Genomic DNA, 20,827 nt, shown 5'->3' on the forward strand with positions numbered 1-20,827 from the left:
CCCTGGCTAGTTCTTCCTTGCCTACGAGCGGGTCTATATCCCTGATCTCTACGGAGGTCTTGTCGCGCATTGGTAGCGCTCTCACCTTGCCTCTTAGCGCCGTGTTCATATCCGCCGCGGTCTTTTTGGCGTTGCTACCTGCTTTCAGCTCGATCAGAATGTCACCTGTTCTGGTCCTCCTAATTCCACAGCTCTTTTTTAGGGTCTCCCTTGCCCCCATCAAGTCTTTGTAGACCTGGATCCACTCCTTGTCTTGCCCTACTTTGACGAGGATGGCTTCTGGTCTGATACGTATCCTCTTCGGTCCCTCCGGCCTCTTTGGCTTGTCCAATGCCGCCCTTCCTGCGTTCGCCTTCCTGACCACACTCGTATGACTTTGATATTTGTCGATACTCTCCGGTACACGTGTAACGACATTTGCGACTTCGACGCATGGAAAATCCGTCTCGTAAAATGTGCGCTAGCCTGTGCTGAACTGGTGAATGATTGCCACGTTAGAACGAAGTAGCTTCAATAAATAATTGATATGCAGCGACATAAAGAAAGTAGTGGCAAAGTAAAAATTTTAATATAAATCTTTCGATGGATTCAAAGGCGTAATAAAAAAAGGTAATAAAACGATTTCGAAGCAGAACTAGATTATTTGAAATTCTCTGACGAAAATGCTACGATAGAAGGTCCTTTAGTGCGGAAATTACGTTACAGAATTTTTTCGAATGGAAAGAACACAATGTAGTTATTGATTTTGAAGAACGTTCCATAAAATATTGAGTTACTTAAGCTGCTTATATTTTGATTTTTGTAAATAAGCAAACGCGTATTGTTTATCATTTTATTGTTAACTTATTTATTCCATCTTTTCTATTATTCGTTATTTAATATAAAAAATTACACTTATTTTCTTAAAGTTGATTCATATAATTATCATGCTTTCCTTTATGAATTAATTGAATGTTAACGCGTCGCGTAATTTATAAGTATTAAGAAAAATCGTTTATTCGAGTGCATTATTCACCTGGTGTAATGTCACTCAATTAAGAAGCACGAAAGAATATATTCTTGTTCGATTTATCACGAAAAATAAAATCTTGCACGTGTGTACAAGCTGTTGGTTTCATCCAAAAACTACGACGCATGGGATAGAGAAACAGATATATATGCAAATGCACGTAATATATAAGAGAGAAACGTATGTACGAGTCCATAAATCGAAGTACGAACTGAAAAGGGAAATTTAAATTTTATCGAAAATTCTACTTCTAATCGACGTCTGCGTAAGATACGAGGACTAGCTGTTGGCGAGATACGGAAGCAATTTGTAGGTTCGAAGGGGAATATCGAGAAACTGGTGGAATACGCGAAGCTGTCGCCATATTTTAACGTCTAATAACTTCCAATGGCTGTCTGATATCCGCACGGTAACATTTCGAACGAAATAACGAGAGCGATTCGCAAAAGAAAATATCGACTCGCAACATTCGTTCTGGGCACGTGCTGCGTGAGCGCGTCTGCGTAATCCGTTTTTAACGGGCGAAAAAGTCAGTTTTATTGCTAAAGCGAACGTACTAGGAAAAAAGTAGCGAAGCGTAGAACTTTAAAAATAAAACAACATTTTTCCACGCTATATTCCTTCTGATATTTACGAAGCCTTCGTGTGCCAAAAGAATCTGACATTCTAATGTGACAATAAACAGGAAATCTTTTAAGCAAAAAGAAAAGAAAAATACACATATCTCGAGTTCTCATTGGGATTAGGGGCGTGTAACGAATCTTCATTTGGATTAACCATTGTTGTTATACGATATGGATAGTATTTACTGGTACCGACATGATTACAGTACCGATATGGTACAGAGTTGGCAAGTAACTGTGGCAATTAGATACTCGAGATGCCAATGACAATGATCTTAGGTTCAATAACGAATCCACGGTCAAAGGGATAACAAATACGTCTTCTTCCAAAGTCTAAGTCGTACTGAGCTTACTTGTCCACAATTCAAGTGTAACTCAACTTACTTGTCTACGATATAAGTAGAACTCAACTTACTTGTCTACAGTATAAGTAGAACTCCCTCAGTCCAAATGGAACTGCACTTATATACTCGTCTCTGTACCCCTCGGGTCAACTATATTTTTAAGGAGATCTATACAATTACTCCATAGCTTTGTTAGGTAAAAACGTCCATGCCATGACCGTGGCTACGTTTAGCGACCAGTTGTGTCACTTCGAGCCCAAGCCTACTGTCATAAATCTCGGGTAAACATAGTCGGATTAAATCATAAACAACTACTTCTGAGTTTTATTATTTAAGTGCAGCTATAATAAAAAGTCTAGACTAAAGTATTGGGGGTCTTCCCAAAAATTCCAAAAGAAAGGCCCCGATGTCCTTTTATCTCCAACACGTATATAGGAGAAACAAAATAGTATAGTAATTTTTTAATTGCACACTAAATTAGTATTAAATTCCATACGATATTTTCAAAGATCTTGTATCTTTGAATCTATCAGATTTGTTTTTAGATACAAAAGAAAATTAATAAAAATGTGACTTAATTTTATTCATTCTTTTGTACTGTTCGATCGTTCTTCACTATGATACGGTTTCAACGAAGAAACGTTTTATTTATGCTCAAGTGAGAGTTTTCTAAATCAAGATGAGAAGACAATTGTGCAGCCCGAATGTGAATGTGGCAAACTATGGCGAGCCTCAAATCGTCATAGAGGAAAGCACATCGGGCGAAGAGGAAGAGGAAGGGCGAAGGAACGAGTCGCCTCCGCGTTGCATAGATCCCGATTCGACACCCTTAAATCCTCATCTATTGTCTCCCTGGCGAGAGGTCAGGAAACGCTCTCTACCGACTCCGCAATGTACTTCCGGGATAACCGCATCACAGGTACTGTCTGATGGTCATATCTAGAAGAACATACTTGCTTACGGGCCACATCCCCTTTCTTGATAATGTACTTTTAGTGTATCCTGTTAGCTTAACAAAACATAACGTTGTCCAACGTTTGCATAATATATTTAAATATATTCCTATTAGGTCATTTGTTGTCTGTATATTATCGCTTTCGATTTTGTCTTGGACTTCGATAGGTAATCCAATGACAATCAGGTGTATCCTCACCTCTTCATCCATTTCCCTTTTTACTTCCAATATTAGTCGTTCTTTCTCTATTGCATATTCTACGAACGAACCTGAAAGGTATTTACAGTTGTAAGCATATCGTATTGCCGGCCAACCTTTATTCTTAAAGGCTTTGATAAATGCTTCTTTCCAATCTTCCCAGTTGTGTCCTCCAGCTTTCAGTAGATTTGTTTGGTACCACCTTTTTGCTGTTTTTCCTAGGTACTTTCTCAAACCTTTGACTTTTCTTCATCGCATTTATTTTGTATTTTTTGCATTCCTCTTCATACTCTGATATCCAGTTTGTGGCTTTCTGAGTTCCTTCTAATCGTTCTATATTGTTGTTTGTTTCAACTATTTCCCTCTTATCTCGTCTTTAAAGGGTCTCTAGAAGTTTTTCCATGTCCACGTTGAGTTTCTCCATTTCCGTCTTTGTTTTTCTTGTGGATGTTATTTATGCTTCCTCTAAGACAATGTCTCGGAATACGAAGTTTGAATCCGTATCGGTATCAGTGCTGCTGTCTCATCGTCTATTGGGAGTTTAATATTTCGATTCTGAAGTCTGAAAATCGAGTTTTTTTTATTATGAAATGATTTGATAAAATACAAAAATGAACAACAATTAATATGCGTCTATAACAATCAATAACGATGATTATCTAAACGGGAAATTATAAGTCTTTGGTGCAATGTTTACCTGAACGTCCTGAGCTACCGATCTTTCTTCTTCAGTCTTTAAATCTTAAATCTTCAGTCTTTACAATCTTAAACAACTATTCTATAACCTTGTCTGTCTCTCTAATGTAACTCTCTGTCCGTCCGTCTGGGGAACACGTACTTCTTCAACTGCTCGTCCGTATCGATCTCTCCGTTAAACACAGCCTGTCGTGCTACCCGTGTTACGTCGCCTAAACATCTGCATGCCAGCCCTCGCGACCGGACAGCCAGCGGCCTGCGTAACGTCACTCCGACCCTCAATAAACCTAAGGACCCAATATATTCTTTCGCTGTCACTGTATTGTATCAACAGGCGTCTTCATTCAACCCCTTTGTCCTGAAGAATTTCTTAAGCCAAACATATTTTCGAAGCACATCTGGTTTTTAGAGAGGTCCTTGGGTTTATTAGGCGCGCTGAAAAAATACGGAGAAAGCGAACACGCACCCATCGGGAAGAATCGAATAGCTAGCTAATAAAACAATCAGGTTTTTCCATGAACAAGGTCACCTATCAACCACGATGGTAGGAGGCCTTCAAGTATCAGCGTAGGGCATAACCAATCGACATCGCGGATCGTTACCCTCACTTTTCTTAACGAAAAGTGTGAACAACGAATCCGCGTTCGTCATGCAAAAGGGCACACCCACACTGAACTTTCTTCCATCTCAACGCAAGAGCGACCAGCTAGTCAAAATTCTAACGCCTAACGTCTAACTCTGAACAGAACGCCAATTCAAGTCGATCCGTGACATTGCCAAACATTCGCTTATTCTATTAAGTATCATATCGTGCTACGTCCACCAAGAGACTAAGTTCAATTGTAAGAGCATTGCTCTATATTGTATACATCTATATTATCTGCATGCGATAAAGTTGTTAATTGTTTATATCTTTTCAACGGCGTTACTACTTTGTGTGATTGTATAAAGTGCTGGAAATATACATTATTATAACTCTGACTCCCAGTGTTATACCGCATTAACCACCCCGATTATCCTAACCGAAATACGGGGATCGAACTATTCGTGGTGTCGATTATTCTAATCGTAACGGGAATTTACGACTCCCGTTGACGCGTATTCTAACGACCGCGTCTCCCCGCGATAGCTCGAATTTACAACCCGTAAAATAAAAAGAATCCCTATCCTACATGAACTCTAGGGATTTCACATATTTACTAAATTTAGTTTTCTAGTTTATTACGCAAATTCTAGTTAACTGTAAATTTCAATGTTTATAATAAATAATTAAAATCTCTTTCATTTTAATCATTTAAACTACTATAACTTATTACGATTTGCGCTTTGAATAGTTAATCAACAGAGTTCAGTCTAACGAAAAAGTATTCCGTCCACAGCGATCGTCAGCGCTAGACACGCGCCGTCCGTACGGACGACATAGGCCGTGAGTATTCAGCACTCAAAGGGTTTATCGTCTGTGATAAAGCTTTTAGTTTCGAAAGCTCTGTTAAACTCGTTATGGTAAAATTAATAGACACTATAATCTTAACGAATTATCTTTTGTATTCGTAAGAGGCCCGACGATTTCATTATTATGGGAAAATAATTTCAGCGATATTTTTCGCTTTTAACGCGTTTGCAGCGCGTACGCGTATATCCTTGCCTGTTGCGCGTTATACGTTTTAACGTATGTGCATAATTTTCTATCTACCAAATACGCGCAGCATTTAACGAAGCAGAGCGAAACGTTTGTAAAATTGAAATGTTAGAACGATGTTTCCGATAAAATTCTTTGTTCCCGGCAGGTTGAACTGCGAGACCGATGCGTTTAAAAGTGCAATTTTCGAGGAATTAAACGCACGAAATTCTGAATATTAGTTCCTTCGTTATGCCTTTGTCATATTCGTTTCTATCTTTATCATTATTCGACAGGTTATTCGCAACTCGTGCAACGAAATAGGAGGATATCCATACGTTGATCCAAATTTCTTCTTTCAATCATATAATTGGCTTTCTTTTGCATAAAACGATATTATCGAAACGTTATCATAGATATAATCTGGTTCTGGAAAAAATCGAAGAACGTCGTGTGAAAATCGATTTTAATTTAAATTGTCTTAAATATCCTTTAACGAATACGTCGTATTCTTTCGTTCTATTACGTTTAAATTAACAGTTATCGTCCTTTATGTCGGCCATTTCCTTCGTTTACGTTCTTTTTCACTTTCTGCCGTAATAGATCAGCCACGGATAGTCCATTTCGACGAATAGTTTCTCTCGATCGACGTGGAAACCGTCGAAAAGAAAGATTCAGGATATTGTAGCCGTTCGCCGATAAGGAGCGCCATTTACGCCGAAGGAGATCCGTTCTCTTAGAACGTTCATAGAGCTCTGGGTCTTTTCGTTCTATAGGATTAATATAAATCTAGAAATTGTACAGCCCAACTTTAAGTCTATCGCAGCTTCGTTCGAACGACGTTACATCGTCCTGTACAAATTTCGATTCCTCCGATGAAACGTGTATTCACAGCAAAGTACATTTTTCTGTAATCTTATTATGGCTTGCGAAAGTGTTCGAATAATCATGATCGTTCCGAGGTGACGCGTATCACACGAACAATAGAAAACTCGGAAAATACCGAAAGGTCGGATGTTACCGGCGTTCGTACGGTAAAATCGTAAAATTGATTTCGATAACTTAACATCGTACGTGCGTTTCAGTTTAGTTGACTATTTGATCGATTAAAAGTTCAATTAATCTATTTACTTTGTTCGCGCGGTGCCGGCGTTAAAATTTCGAAAAAAAAACGCGCAGTTAGGAGAAAGCTGGAAACACATCGTATAATACGAGACTCGGATAGCCGAAACTTCACTGAGCTGGCGGAAATTTTGCGTAGGATCGCGTACTATGCCAAACATTTTGAAATCCCGTTAACGCTGTAACGAGACACGACTGTCATGATTATGTTCGTTACATCAGTTGCGACTCTTCAATTTTTGTACTTTCGAGTCTGTCCCTATTTTAGCGATAATAAAACATATTTGTAACGTTGGGAGAAGATTTTTAATCAAGAAAATTGAAACGAAAATGTGCGATCTTTTTTCATTTTCTTCAAAACGAAGGTATCCTCTAACGTTGTAAGAACGTAATTGGGTCGACCCATACATAACTCGAGCTAAAATGATCGAAAGGGCGTAGCAGGCTTTTTTTTTATTTATTACAAGCGTACAGTTTTGTCAGGTTCAGCCAAATATTAGGTTGCCCCAAAAGTGTCTTTCCTCTACGAATATGTCTTTTACGACAATGCATCTTTATACAAACACGACAGCTAATCTGTCAAATGTCGTGGTCTTTACCTTAATAGAACAAAATGGAACGTACGTAGTTCGATAAAATAAAGGAAACAAGAAACGTCGTGCGTCTATTATTCTCTTATAAAACGAAAGACTCTTTTGTTGTACAACCTGATATTTGAACTATCGATAATTTTCGAGAAAGGTCCTGTAACTTCCATATACATTTTCCGATCCATTTCAAATTTTTCCAATACAATTGTTGGGAATATGATACATTTACACTGTACATGTGAATGTGTGTGTAAGCATCAGAGGACGTCCGGGTCTTGGTTGAGACAAAAGACAAGAGCCAGTCGTTAGAAGTATCTGGAAGAGTCGGTTGACAACAAGCGTGCGTGCGAGTAGGTTTTTGAGGTCTTAAGAGTATAAGATATATGTATAACAGTTGTGTGCTAAATAAAGGGAATTATTTGTATTTCCGAATCCATTCTATATCTTTTCAGCATAATATATTTAAAGAAAAAGATTGATCGTACCTTCTGATCTGAAAAAATAGCTCTGTTTTTATACATTATACATTATACATGTGTATGGGAATTAACTAGTGTCTATATAGTTTCACACTGACAAAATAGTTTCGAGTTACTTGAAAATAGTTGCTTGATTCAAGCAACTGTACGCGTTAACAAAATAGTTCCAACTTACTTGAAAATAGTTGCTTGATTCAAGCAACTGTACGCGTTAACAAAATAGCTTCGAGTTATTTGAAAATACTTGCTTCACTCAACTGCACACATTAATAAAGTAGTTTCAAGTTACTTGAAAATAGTTGCTTGATTGAGGTAACTTGACCAATCTGAATCATCATAAAAACTTGGAAGGATATTTCAGACAAAATTACAGGTTCACATTGGCAAAATGATTTTAACTTACTTGAAAATAGTTGCTTGATTCAAGCAACTGTACACGTTAACAAAATAGTTTCAAGTAACTTGAAAATAGTTGCTTGATTCAGGTAACTTGACCAATCTGAATCATCATAAAAACTTGGAAAGATATTTCAAGCAAAATTACAGATTCACATTGGTAAAATAATAGGTTCACATTGACAAAATGGTTTCGAATTGCTTGAATTCAAATCGTTTGACGAAGCAACATGACCAATCTGAATAGTTTAATTGTCATCTTTATCCAAGACTCGCATAGTCAATCGAGCCATTCGGAAATCACATTGACCAACTCCAAAATTGAAAAGTAGAGAAAAGTAATTACAAGTATCGCAAGTGGTGAGACAATATGCGATAAAAATGAAAAGATGAGCGTGGCGTTAAGCTCTAAGGAACTAGAGGTTTTGTGAGAATCAATCGTGTACTTGGACGATGAAATTGCGAAATTATGAGATTGTCCAAAGATGAAGTTGGTCAATTTGACTTTCGCCAGGCTCGATCGTCACTACGACAGTTCTCGCGTATCGAAACTATCTTGATGTTTGTGTGGACAGGTGAGACGAATGAGCGATCGTGGCGGAGAAGGATCAGGACATTCGGTCGTTACGATGGAATCAGTGTTACCGACTTTATTTGGCCGTCGCGAATCAGTCGCCTGTTTTCCTTTTGGAGGCGTGACGAGAATATTACCAAATCGTCGAGACCCAGCGTCCAGAATGTCCGCACCACCGAGCGGTAGAGGAAATACGCACTATCTTCGGTTGGACATTATGGACGACATCGCATACCTAAGAGCGAGGGAGGTAAGGATCTTTCGTTTATTCTTTTTCACTTTCTACCGTAATAGATCAGCCACAGATAGTCCACTTCGACGAATAGTTTTTTTCGATCGACGAGGAAACCGTCGAAAAGAAAGATTTAGGATATTGCAGCCGTTCGCCGATCAGGAGCGCCATTTACGCCGAAGGAGATCCGTTCTCTTAGAACGTTCATAGAGTCGCCTGTCTACCGTATTGGGTCTGCCTCCCTGCTATTCCTTTGTCTATATGCTGTCGATGGCTTCAGCGCTTGAGAAAGCTAAAAAGACCAGATGTGGAGTTTTCCTAGAAGTGGTGACCACTTCAACAAAAATAAACGAAAGATCCTTACCTCCCTCGCTCTTAGGTATGCGATGTCGTCCATAATGTCCAACCGAAGATAGTGCGTACTTCTTCTACCGCTCGGTGGTGCGGACATTCTGGACGCTGGGTCTCGACGATTTGGTAATATTCTCGTCACGCCTCCAAAAGGAAAACAGGCGGCTGATTCGCGACGGCCAAACAAAGTCGGTAACACTGATTCCATCGTAACGACCGAATGTCCTGATCCTTCTCCGCCACGATCGCTCATTCGTCTCACCTGTCCACACAAACATCAAGATAGTTTCGATACGCGAGAACTGTCGTAGTGACGATCGAGCCTGGCGAAAGTCAAATTGACCAACTTCATCTTTGGACAATCTCATAATTTCGCAATTTCATCGTCCAAGTACACGATTGATTCTCACAAAACCTCTAGTTTCTTAGATCTTAACGCCACGCTCATCTTTTCACTTTTATCGCATATTGTCTCACCACTTGCGATACTTGTAATTACTTTTCTCTACTTTTCAATTTTGGAGTTGGTCAATGTGATTTCCAAATGGCTCGATTGACTATGCGAGTCTTGGATAAAGATGACAATTAAACTATTCAGATTAGTCATGTTTATTATTTTCCTATCCTTATTTTTTATAGACTTAAAACAAAAAACAAACAACAAAGAAATCTACAACATCAATCGGCTGATGAACTCCATAGTTAAGTTCGAGCCACCTCTTGTAAAGAAAGAAATAATACAATGCAAAAGGTGCCAAAGGTACGGCCACACGCAGAAATACTGCAATCATAACTTCCGGTGCGTAAAATGTGCAGGTAATCACCCCACTGACCAACGCACTAAATCCCCGGAAACCCCCGCCAAGTGTATCCACTGTCAAGGAGAGCATCCTGCGAACTACAAAGGATGCTCAGCCTACAAAACACTACATAATATAAAGTATCCAAAACTGAGACCCAAGGACATAACCACACAAGAACCTAAACACCAAAAACTCACCACACCAACAGTATCCTATGCGCAGGCAACGCAAGGAAATGTAAACAACTCGAAAACACACAGTGTACACACAGAAAATACAATTCCCACCCCACAAAACACAGACAACTTTACCAGACTCGAAAAACTTATCGAGAAGCAAACTGAGCAAATTAACAACTTGCTGTCACTACTCACACTCTTCATGGACAAATTCATACGCACAGAAGCAAAATAAAACCAATGCGAATAGCTCTGTGGAACGCCAACGGTCTAGCTCAGCACAAATTTGAACTAGAACTATTCTTAAAACAACAGCAAATCGATGTGATGCTCATATCCGAAACCCACTTCACCGACAAAAACTACCTCAAAATACACGGCTACAACTTCTACCACCCAACACCCGAGCGGAAAGGCCCACGGCGGCACCGGAATCATAATCAAATCAAACATCAAGCACTACGAACTTCCACCATTCCAGAAAGACTACCTCCAAGCAACAAACGTAGCAATAGAAGACTGTCATGGTACAATCATCACTTCAGCTGTATACTGCCCTCCCAGACACTCCATCGCCAAAGAAGACTTTGACAACTTCCTGGACACCCTGGGCAATAGATTCATAGCCGGAGGAGACTACAACGCCAAACACACCCAATGGGGCAGCAGACTGGTTACAGTAAAAGGCAAAAACCTCCTCAACAGCATAATAACCAACAACCTCAACTACCTTACCACATACGAACCCACACACTGGCTCACCGACACAAACAAAATACACGATCTCTTTGATTTCCTCATAACTATAAATATCTCGTCAAGACACGTCCAAATCAATTCCTCGGCTGATCTCTCCTCCGACCATTCCCCCGTGATAGTAACAGTCATTTCAACAATCATCGAGAATACACCTAATGGCTCCATTCATAACCAACACACCAACTGGCAGCTCTTTAGAGAAATCTTCACACACACAACTTCAGCCTCAACTTCACTAAAAACCAATGAAGAAATCGAAGCAGCCACGGAATACCTAAACACGAGCATAATAAACGCTATCCGCTACTCCACACCGGCAATAACGTCCATCAGCAAACACGAATATCCCCAGTACATATTAAAAAAAATAGCAGAAAAACGTAGACTAAGAAGAGTATGGCAGACCCATAGAACACCGGAGGACAAACGCAAACTAAACAACGCAACCAGAAAACTATCCAAAACCATAAAAAACTACAATAATGACTGTTTTCACAAATATCTCGCCAGCTTGTCCCCCACAGCCGACTCCAACTACTCACTATGGAAGGCCTCCAGGAAACTCACGCGCCCCCCACAAATAATACCTCCAATCCGCCGCCCGCAAGGCGGATGGGCGCGTAGCCCTATAGAAAAAGCCAACCTACTTGCCAAACACTTGTCTGAAGTATTCAAACCCTATTCCTCCGTAGCTGCTGCAGACGTTACCGAACACCTGCACACTCCCTTCCAAATGTCCCCTCCTATTGAGCCCTTCACTTCTGCAGAGATTATACAAGCAATCAATCGCCTAAACCCCAAGAAAGCAGCAGGTCACGACCTAATAGGAAATAAAGCAATCAAGGAACTTCCCATAAAAGGAATTGCACTCGTCGCATCAATATTCAACGCTATCCTCCGCCTTCAACACATTCCCAAGGCTTGGAAAATCTCACTAATCACCCTCATCCCTAAACCCGGGATTTAAACCAATATATGAAACCACCTCCTATCGCCCAATCAGTCTTTTACCTACCCTGTCTAAACTATTCGAGAGAATGCTCACGAATCGTCTCCTCCCACTCCTAGAAGAATTGAAAACACTCCCAGACCACCAATTCGGCTTCCGAAAACAACACTCAACAGTAGAGCAAATCCACTGCATAACCCACATGATCAGCCAAACCCTTGAAAAGAAAAAATACTGTTCAGCGGTATTCCTAGACATCCAACAGGCATTCGACAAAGTATGGCATGAAGGGCTACTCTACAAGATCAAAAAGATCCTACCCCATCCATACTACTCCATCTTAAAATCCTACCTAACCAACAGACAATTCATAGTTAAATGCCTAGGCGCCTCTTCCGCAACATTCCCAATAGAATCCGGCATACCCCAAGGTAGTGTCCTCGGACCCCTACTGTTCTCCATCTACACTGCCGACTTACCTATATCAAACGAGGTAACAATAGCAACATTTGCCGACGACACAGCACTATTAGCTACACACGCAGACCCGGCAATTGCCTCATCCACTCTCCAGCGAAGTCTCGACTCCATGGAAAAGTGGTTCCAAAAATGGGGTTTTAAAATAAACGAAAAAAAATCCTCCCGTGTAACCTTCACGCTCCGAAAACAAACCTGCCCCCAGGTCACCATTAACAACGCAATAATCCCAAGCAAGGACTCCGTAAGATACCTGAGCATGACCCTGGACAGGAGGCTAACTTGGAAAAAACATATCTCAGAGAAATCAAAGCAATTGAAGGAAAAACTAAGAAAATTCTATTGGCTCACGGGCCGACGCTCCAAACTAAACATACAGAACAAAATAACCCTCTACAAGGCCGTAATAAAACCTGTCTGGACCTACGGAATCCAACTATGGGGAACAGCAAGTAATTCCAACATTGAAATACTCCAACGCTTCCAATCGAAAACGCTAAGATCCCTATTAAATGCACCCTGGTATGTTACCAACGAAACAATCCACCGCGACCTCAAAATATCTACAGTCAAAGATGAAATACACAAGTTCAGAAGCAGATATAACACGATGAACAAGAGTCAACAACCACAACAACCCACTAGTCACCCAACTACTGGACACGACGGACCAGATCCGCAGACTAAAAAGAAAATACCCTCTAGATTAAATCCTTAGTTTCTACTAGAACCAACAATATAAAACTATTATAATCCATGTCATTGTATCACGCCAAACTAAGTTACTGAAAATTCTCAACGAGAATTGATTGTAAATATTCTAGTAAATAAAAAAAAACATCTTCTCAATTGCGCTACCAAATACCTGCGGACAAAATTGTTCTTATAAATTTATGAATATTATGTGTTTACGTATTTGAATGAAAAGTGTTTTTCTTCACTTCACTTCAATGTAACGAGACGTGTCTATCATGATTACACCGGTAAAAATTGAGACTAATTTGGAAATATATATATGGAAGCTAGAAGATGCTTATTGCAGACGTACACATAGCAAAAAACTAATGTACAATGTAAAGAGTATTTTTAAACATATGATTGATTAGGGGTAAAAATGCTCCTACTAAAAATATTGTGACTTATTTATACAATACATAATTAACTGTCCAAATACCGATGGTAATCAATAAGCATCTTATAATTCCTATTTACATTTGTTTCAAAAGTTTCTTTCGTTTCATAAGGAAATAATAGATGCACGACACTTTTTGTTTTATATTATTCTATCGATTTATGTATGATCTATTTTGTAGTAATAGAACAAAACGAAAGAAACTTTTGAGACAGCCTAATGCATCTTGAAATTCATGAAAAGCTTCAACAAAATATTCATGGAAAGTTCCTGTAAGCGTACTTTCGTGAGCCGTTATATGTATAATAATTCGTTACAATGTTAGTGATAGCTTGGAAAGTGAACTATTTTTATTATACATCTTTTTACTGTCCATATTACGCTCATAGATACTCTAAAACGCCGCGATACTAACTCTTATCTATCATGTTTACGAATGCCTATAATTTGTGAAACCGCTTCTGATTTTACGGAAATTTTGCAGTTGCTTGATGAATGAAACAGATTTGTTAAGAGAATCACATGTTATAGATACCTGAACTGTGATTTATTTAATATATCTTTTCTGATTTGTTATCCTGCAACATTTCCATGTTTTACGAAGCTTTAAATTAAATTTCACAAGTTTATTTTCCTTAAGCTAAAGACGATGCTGGTGAAATATTTATTTCTGAAGTAAAAAGTAAAAATATAGCTTACATATTGCTTGTATTTAATCATGTATTACGATTAATCCTGTTGCGATACTCGTATATTTCAGTTAGGCTCTGGTTTTAGTAAACAAGAAAGATGTATAATATCTTAAGAGGATGTTTAGCATGAAATCATGCTAATAAGAAGTTTTTCATGTTTTTCTTCAGGCTTAAAATATTTTTTAATGTTGTGAAAAAATTGGGTTGAAAATGAATAAAAGGGTGCAACAGGGTATTTAAACAAACTAATGTCTCCTATATGAATAAGTCGAGTGATATGCTGTAAATTATTTTCACAAAAAGACACCCATTTTTATTATTGTTTTCTAAATAAAATTCAATATGATTTGTTATACCTGTAATAGGAAGTTTCTTTAACTAACATTTAGTTATCGATCCTATTTTTATTGAAGTTTAACAATACTGTTCAATGTTAATAATTATTAATTTATAAGTGAAGGGTAATTCCAACGAAGAAAGATATCATTTGCAAACAAATAGTTTCAGATGAAATCAGCATTGGTACTGTAAATTTAAGATATTATAAATCTAATATGTATTGTATCGCAAAGCGGGATTCATGATGAAAAATTAAATATAAAAGTCCATGAAATTTCGCAAATTTAAACATCTCAGTTGATACAGCTTTAATAAATGTGGACAAAAGTTTAGTCTATCTTTATATTTAAATAACGCATGATATTTAATTCTACAGTATAATTAAACAAAGATTCGAAGCTGAAAATTTCGAAATATAATTGAACAATATATCGTACAATAAATGTTATATGATGTTCTGTAAAGGAGAATTGCATTTTTATGAAGAGGATCAAAGATAAAAGAGATTTTTGTTGAACGATACGACCGTTTCGAAATTCCATTTTGATCTTGTGTATGTATAGTGTATCTCGTACAAAAGATATTACAACAAGCGTCCAGTCATAATGTGAAACATTAATCAAAATTTCTAATCTCGAGTGTTTCAAGCCCCAGAACTCATCTTAATAAATATAAGAAGGACAGATTAAATTCAATCTTATTTTTCTAATTTTCTCGTTAATAATTAAATATGAGCATCAATCAATCAATAGTTCATAATGCACGGTATAATGCGTGTATAACATTCATCTGATTTCAATTAACTTACGTTTAAGCAAAATAATTATTCGAACTAGTTTATCATTCACATTATTACACATTTTAATTGTATATATATCTAGTACAACATAGAAAGGATGTTTTAGGATTATGAGTATTCCTTTAATTTTTAAGAAGAACAATAAGTATGCATAGTATTTCTTTTATCTCATATTCTAATTTCACCACATTGAATTTTCTAAAGAAAGATGATCTATTTATTTTAGATAACGCAAATCCTTTATTTTAGATATGCAAAGTCAAATATATTTTTGTCAATAAAGACACAAAAAATCTTAGATGTCTAAATGTCAGCTTTAAGAACAGTAGACTTGCCTGCCTTCAAACTTAAATGTCCTTTCCAGTAGTAAAACTTAAAATGACATTAACAACGGCAGTAATATTTACGCCTACAGATGGAGGATATTAGACTTCGATTAAAATACAAGTAGCTCAATAAATATGAGTCTAAGTACGATGGTTAAAGAATAACGATTCGTCATTCTTTATTCCAGCGCTTAATGCTATCCTTCTTTCAACAAATACAATCCTAGAACAATGCCGCTGAAGAGAAATGTTATGCGTGAATTTATTTGCCTTTGCGGGACGAAGGTATATTAAATTATTAAATGAAAATATTAAATGAAAATGAATATGTATAATTGTGTGTATAAAAATTGATATATGTATGTATGTATAAAATATATATATTTATGTATATATATATATATATATATATATATATATATATATATATATATATATATATATATGTCGGGTTGGCGTTAACATTAGAGTTAGGTTTAAGGGCGTGAAACGAATCCCTATTGGCGCTAGACGTGATCGTTATGCAATAGAGGAGATATTTACTAGTGCAAATATGACTATGATGGAATTGGACAAGTAATCGCGATAATTAGATACTCGAGAAGCAAATGACAATGATCCTAGGCTCAATAACGAATCCGCGGTCAACGGGATGACGAACTTTACCCTTCGTTAGCGTCTAAGTTACACTGTATGTTAGAGCAAGGGGCAATTATTACGTATACGAAAGACAGGTCGATTGCCGATGAGATGGCACTAGAGAGAGTGGCTCTCCGTCGCGGTGACGCTGTCGAAGAAATCTATGATGGGTGTGCCTAAGGGCACGATCATGAGAGTCCCAAGAGATCATCGGATTCGCGGAGAAAAGTCTTCGTTCGAAGGGTGAGGGAAATTGAAGTTGCTGTTAATTGGTCAATTTCCATGTTGGTGGTTAGAGAAAGATATTAGCTGTCCTTGGAAAAAGTTGCTAGCGGGAAGCGTCGTTCGTGGAAGGATAGATTTCTCTTATCTTCCCGTAGTTGGGGCACAGGCTATTTGTCTATTTGAAAGACTTTGTATAATTGAAACTTAATATTCGTAGCCGGTCCTCGCCCAGCTAAACATATACTGTGAAGATGCGTTGGCATCTGGCAATCATCTTACCCGAAGGACAAAGTCTGCGTGTGGCGAGCCACGGGGCAGAAACCATTGAAACGTTTACCGTCGTGCCCTGTCCCAAGTATTTCTTTTAAGAAGAGCTATAGAATTACTTCATGCCTTTGTTAGACAAAACGTTCATCCCTTTGACCGCGGCTACGTTCGGCGACTGATTGTCGCCTCGAGCCCGAGCTCACTATCATAAATCTCAAATAAATACAGTCGGATCGAATGACAACAGTTTCTTAATATGGCTATGGTGAAATCTAAATTTCAATACTAGGGGTCTTCCCAAAGTTCCAAAGGGAAGGTTCCGGTATTCTTTCATCTCCGACATATATATATTATTATAATGACTTATTTTAATAATGACTTAATTTGTATAGTAAAAACAGCTAAAATCTCATGTAAGATTGTTGGGATGTTACGTGATATTTCTGTTGCATCATTGATTATCGTTATACTTTGAAAAATAATTAAGGAAGCGAACAATGCGTGGACGATTATGGTAGTTTTATTAATAAACGAACGTTTAATAGAGAATATGGATTTACTGGATAAATAAATGTTTCATTAAATGTAACTGTTACGTGCAGAATAATATGTTGTTACATGTATGAACTAAAGTTGATGTAATACGCATATTATATTTATGGTTTGAAAGAATTAATAAAATCTGCTGAGATTCAAACGTATGCTCTCCCTTTTATTCTATGAGAATTAAACATTTAGAAGATTTTATGAAAATGCACTAAACAATCAGAAGCATCTGTTTCTCCTTTTCTTTTTCTTTTTTTTTTTTTTTAAATATGTTGATTGCCACGCGATTTTTATACTTATTTTGACTTGGATAGATAGATTAAAGCGTACCATACCAAGACATTTCATTCTTGCAAAATATTCTAGTCTATTTGCGTACCTAAACACCTAAACACCTAAACACCTAAACACTCAACGTGTTGAAGAATTTCTGTGCAAAACAATTCCATCGCTTTGTCACGCTTAACGGCTCAATCATCGAAACATGTATCATAACGCACGAATTATGATAAAAGAGAAACTGTCTTTCGAATAAAAGCAATCCGTTTGCCAGGTGCGCTTAAGGATGTACAGGACGTCGACGGAGCAAGTGTACGAAATACAGCCGCTGGAGGGTAACAGTTCCGCTCAACGTTACACTCAACAGCCGAAACAACGATTCTCTGAAATGCCTACTCCGTCGGTTTCGCCGACGTCTTCTCTCCGAAAGCGCGTCTCGGAACTGCCAAGAGCCGCGAGTGCATCCGTTTCCGGTGCTGCGGGCATTGTCTGCTCTAATACGGATCTGATATCGATCCTAAGCTCGTTAGCGTCTTCCGCGACGGAAATCAACCGATGCGGCGAGGAAGCGCCGAGTTCGCGGGACGATAGCAAATCAAACTGGCCCGGAAAAACGACCGAACAGAAAGGAAGTCGATCGAAGAGCTTCCGTTCCAATAGCTTCGACGTGTCGACATTGCACGGAGCTAAAAGTAAGCTTAGCGGATCCTCGAAAGCCGCTATTTCGACCTTTATGGCACCGTCGAATTGGTTCACGAAGAGACACCAACCGATGTCGAAGAAGCCGGAAGATTTAGTAACGGCCAGTTTAAGTCTCAAGTTCGATAAATCGAAGGTAGTGAAGGCGGTGAAGGAAACGTTGGATAAAAAGTCCCCTAATAGCGAGGTCAAACACAAAGTTGTATGGGACAACACTAGTGGAACCAAAGTGGACGCTCAGCTAGGTTGTATTTCTCGTTACGATATCGTTTCTTGTTTAAGAGCCATCGTAGGTGGAAGGAGGAATGCAAGAACGCACATAATACGCAAAAATCTATGGCAGATTCAAAGTACAGTACTCGTTGTGATATTCGGTAAAGATAATAAGTTCTCCTATGGAGATTTCATTTTTCAAATTATTCTCGTACAAGTACGTATTTGCATAAATAAATAACACACGGTCTCTGCGTAAATACCCAGGCCAGTTATAAATATTTCAGTTTACCAACGATATCTCAACATGTGGGACACTCACATGTGTGCTACTTCGTGAGCGATGATAAAGGCGCTGGTCAAGCCTTCGTCTCGATTTAACGCGCACGATCTCGAAGGACCTCCTATATCCAATCGCGTCAACCATACAGCAACATCGTGATTTACGTCCTTCGAGGACAGCATCTTTCTGTTCCATTTGTTCACGTTCTCGAGAGATCGTCTGGCATCGCCACGGCGGACCTACGACGATTTATTAATATTTTCTTAATAAAAGCTAGCAAATATTACGAATATATTATATTTATTATTACATCATGCATTATATACTATATATAAATATTCGTCAATGATAATAAATATATGTGCAAGTAATCGTGTTGTTGATTGTAATCAAATGTAACTTGTAACGCTATTAGTATTTTAATCTTCCTGAAAAATGTTGAAATGTTGATTCGACAGCAGAGAAGAATAGCAGAAATAGAAAAGTAAAAGGAATCGCAAGTGTCGTATATCAATGATATTATCATAGGTCTATAACATTAAATTAAGATTCTTAAGAGATGAAAAAGGTTTAATAGTCGATTATACAGATATTTCGGATACACGATAAATGCGAGGTTTGTCAATGATCCGTGAAAATTGTTTGTTTGGAAATTTGTTTCCAAGGGATCGTTCACGGTTGTCCAATTTAACAAAATGGAACTCGTTGCATTTTATCGACCTAAAACGTCATGCGCAGATATTTTGACCTATATAATTTATATACCATACACTGTACAGATAAGTAGAAAATAAAATAATTGACACTCGCATATGCGTATCTCAGATAGTTACTACTTTAGTTAAATGATTTAATTTAATGGAAATCGCTTACCATAACGTCTCGTTTTTCCGCGTATAAAATCATTCGTACGATCACTAGAATCATGTTGGATTCGAGCGATGGGTCCATGTAAATTGCACTGACCTAGGATTAAAATACGTACGAAAATGTAACAGGTGTTAAAACAGTATTACAGCCTTACAAATAAATTATTATTCAAAACTCTCGTAAATACATCGTATCTTATATAATTTTCCTAAAAAATTAATTTTATTCGTTATATTTATCTTAGGAAATGTACGTTATTAATCTCAACAGCATTGGAAAACCAATTACCGAATGGCTGAAATTAATCGATTACAAAATTCCATTACGGATAAATTATTTGCAGAACTCTTTAAAAGATACGTGTAAGCTTTGAACAGTGTAAACAGAAAATACAGAGCTTCCATCCGAGTATACGATCGAGATGTTTGAAAGCAAGTAGCGTACCTTGAAAATACAGAGATACGCATAACTCTGCCCTATGTTTCCCGGTTGCTCGCGTACATATGTAGGAGAAGGTATTCTATATCTAAGTATAATAACAGAATTTCGTTTGGTATTACTTACGATGTTTAAAAGAGCCAAGATATATTGCTGTACTCGAATTCCATGAAAATCTACCACGGAGTAATCAGCAGCTATTCCAAGCTCTAGCCATCGTGGCGGCGAATCCTTAGCAGTTGGTCTTTTCTCTAGAAATGACTTATCTTAGAAATCGACTTATCTTCAACGAAATTAGAAAGTCTACTCGACTCGACTTGATAGCTTAAACGCATGATTATTAAAAGCATAAATTAATATCTACGAGCAAGTATTCGTGGAATAATTATTATGATATAAATAATTATTTCAAAAGTATAATTTCAAAAATATCAATTCGGTATCACCGTGAATTTCATCCTGCAAATTTCTTTAAAATTCTTGACAAATTTTGGTAAACGTATTCCTCCAGCAAATTTGTCTATTTTTCTATTTTTTTACATTAAATTAGGCAAGATAGATAAAGATTCGTGCAATGGACAATATACATATGTGTAATAGACAGGGAATAATAAAATAAATTAAAAACAGCGAAATATAGATGAACGTGTAGAAGATCAAGCGAGAGTGGAACGCAATAGGGAGAATAATTGTAAACCGAGTTCCTTTTAAGGCTGAAGATAAGCT

General features: G+C 37.7%; 3 protein-coding genes across 4 annotated transcripts in view; 1 reads left to right on the forward strand and 2 right to left on the reverse strand.

Annotated features, from left to right (window-relative positions):
* Window positions 1-18,766, forward strand: part of LOC126927577 (uncharacterized) — a 41,596-nt gene extending 22,830 nt beyond the window's left edge. The window contains exon 2 of the mRNA XM_050743636.1: window positions 18,539-18,766. Coding sequence (XP_050599593.1) covers window positions 18,539-18,751 — 213 coding nt within the window. The 3' untranslated portion in view covers window positions 18,752-18,766. The remainder of the gene's footprint in view (window positions 1-18,538) is intronic.
* LOC126927581 (A disintegrin and metalloproteinase with thrombospondin motifs 3-like) overlaps window positions 1-20,827 on the reverse strand; it is a 239,304-nt gene that overhangs the window by 218,186 nt on the left and 291 nt on the right. The window contains exon 2 of the mRNA XM_050743644.1: window positions 20,228-20,352. The gene's annotated coding sequence lies outside the window, so the exon portion shown is untranslated. The remainder of the gene's footprint in view (window positions 1-20,227; window positions 20,353-20,827) is intronic.
* The window catches only part of LOC126927579 (uncharacterized), a 113,303-nt gene that overhangs the window by 83,191 nt on the left and 9,285 nt on the right, over window positions 1-20,827 (reverse strand). The gene's annotated exons all lie outside the window — the stretch shown is intronic.

The sequence above is a fragment of the Bombus affinis genome, unplaced genomic scaffold (assembly GCF_024516045.1).
Source record: "Bombus affinis isolate iyBomAffi1 unplaced genomic scaffold, iyBomAffi1.2 ctg00000160.1, whole genome shotgun sequence".
Taxonomy (NCBI): domain Eukaryota; kingdom Metazoa; phylum Arthropoda; class Insecta; order Hymenoptera; family Apidae; genus Bombus; species Bombus affinis.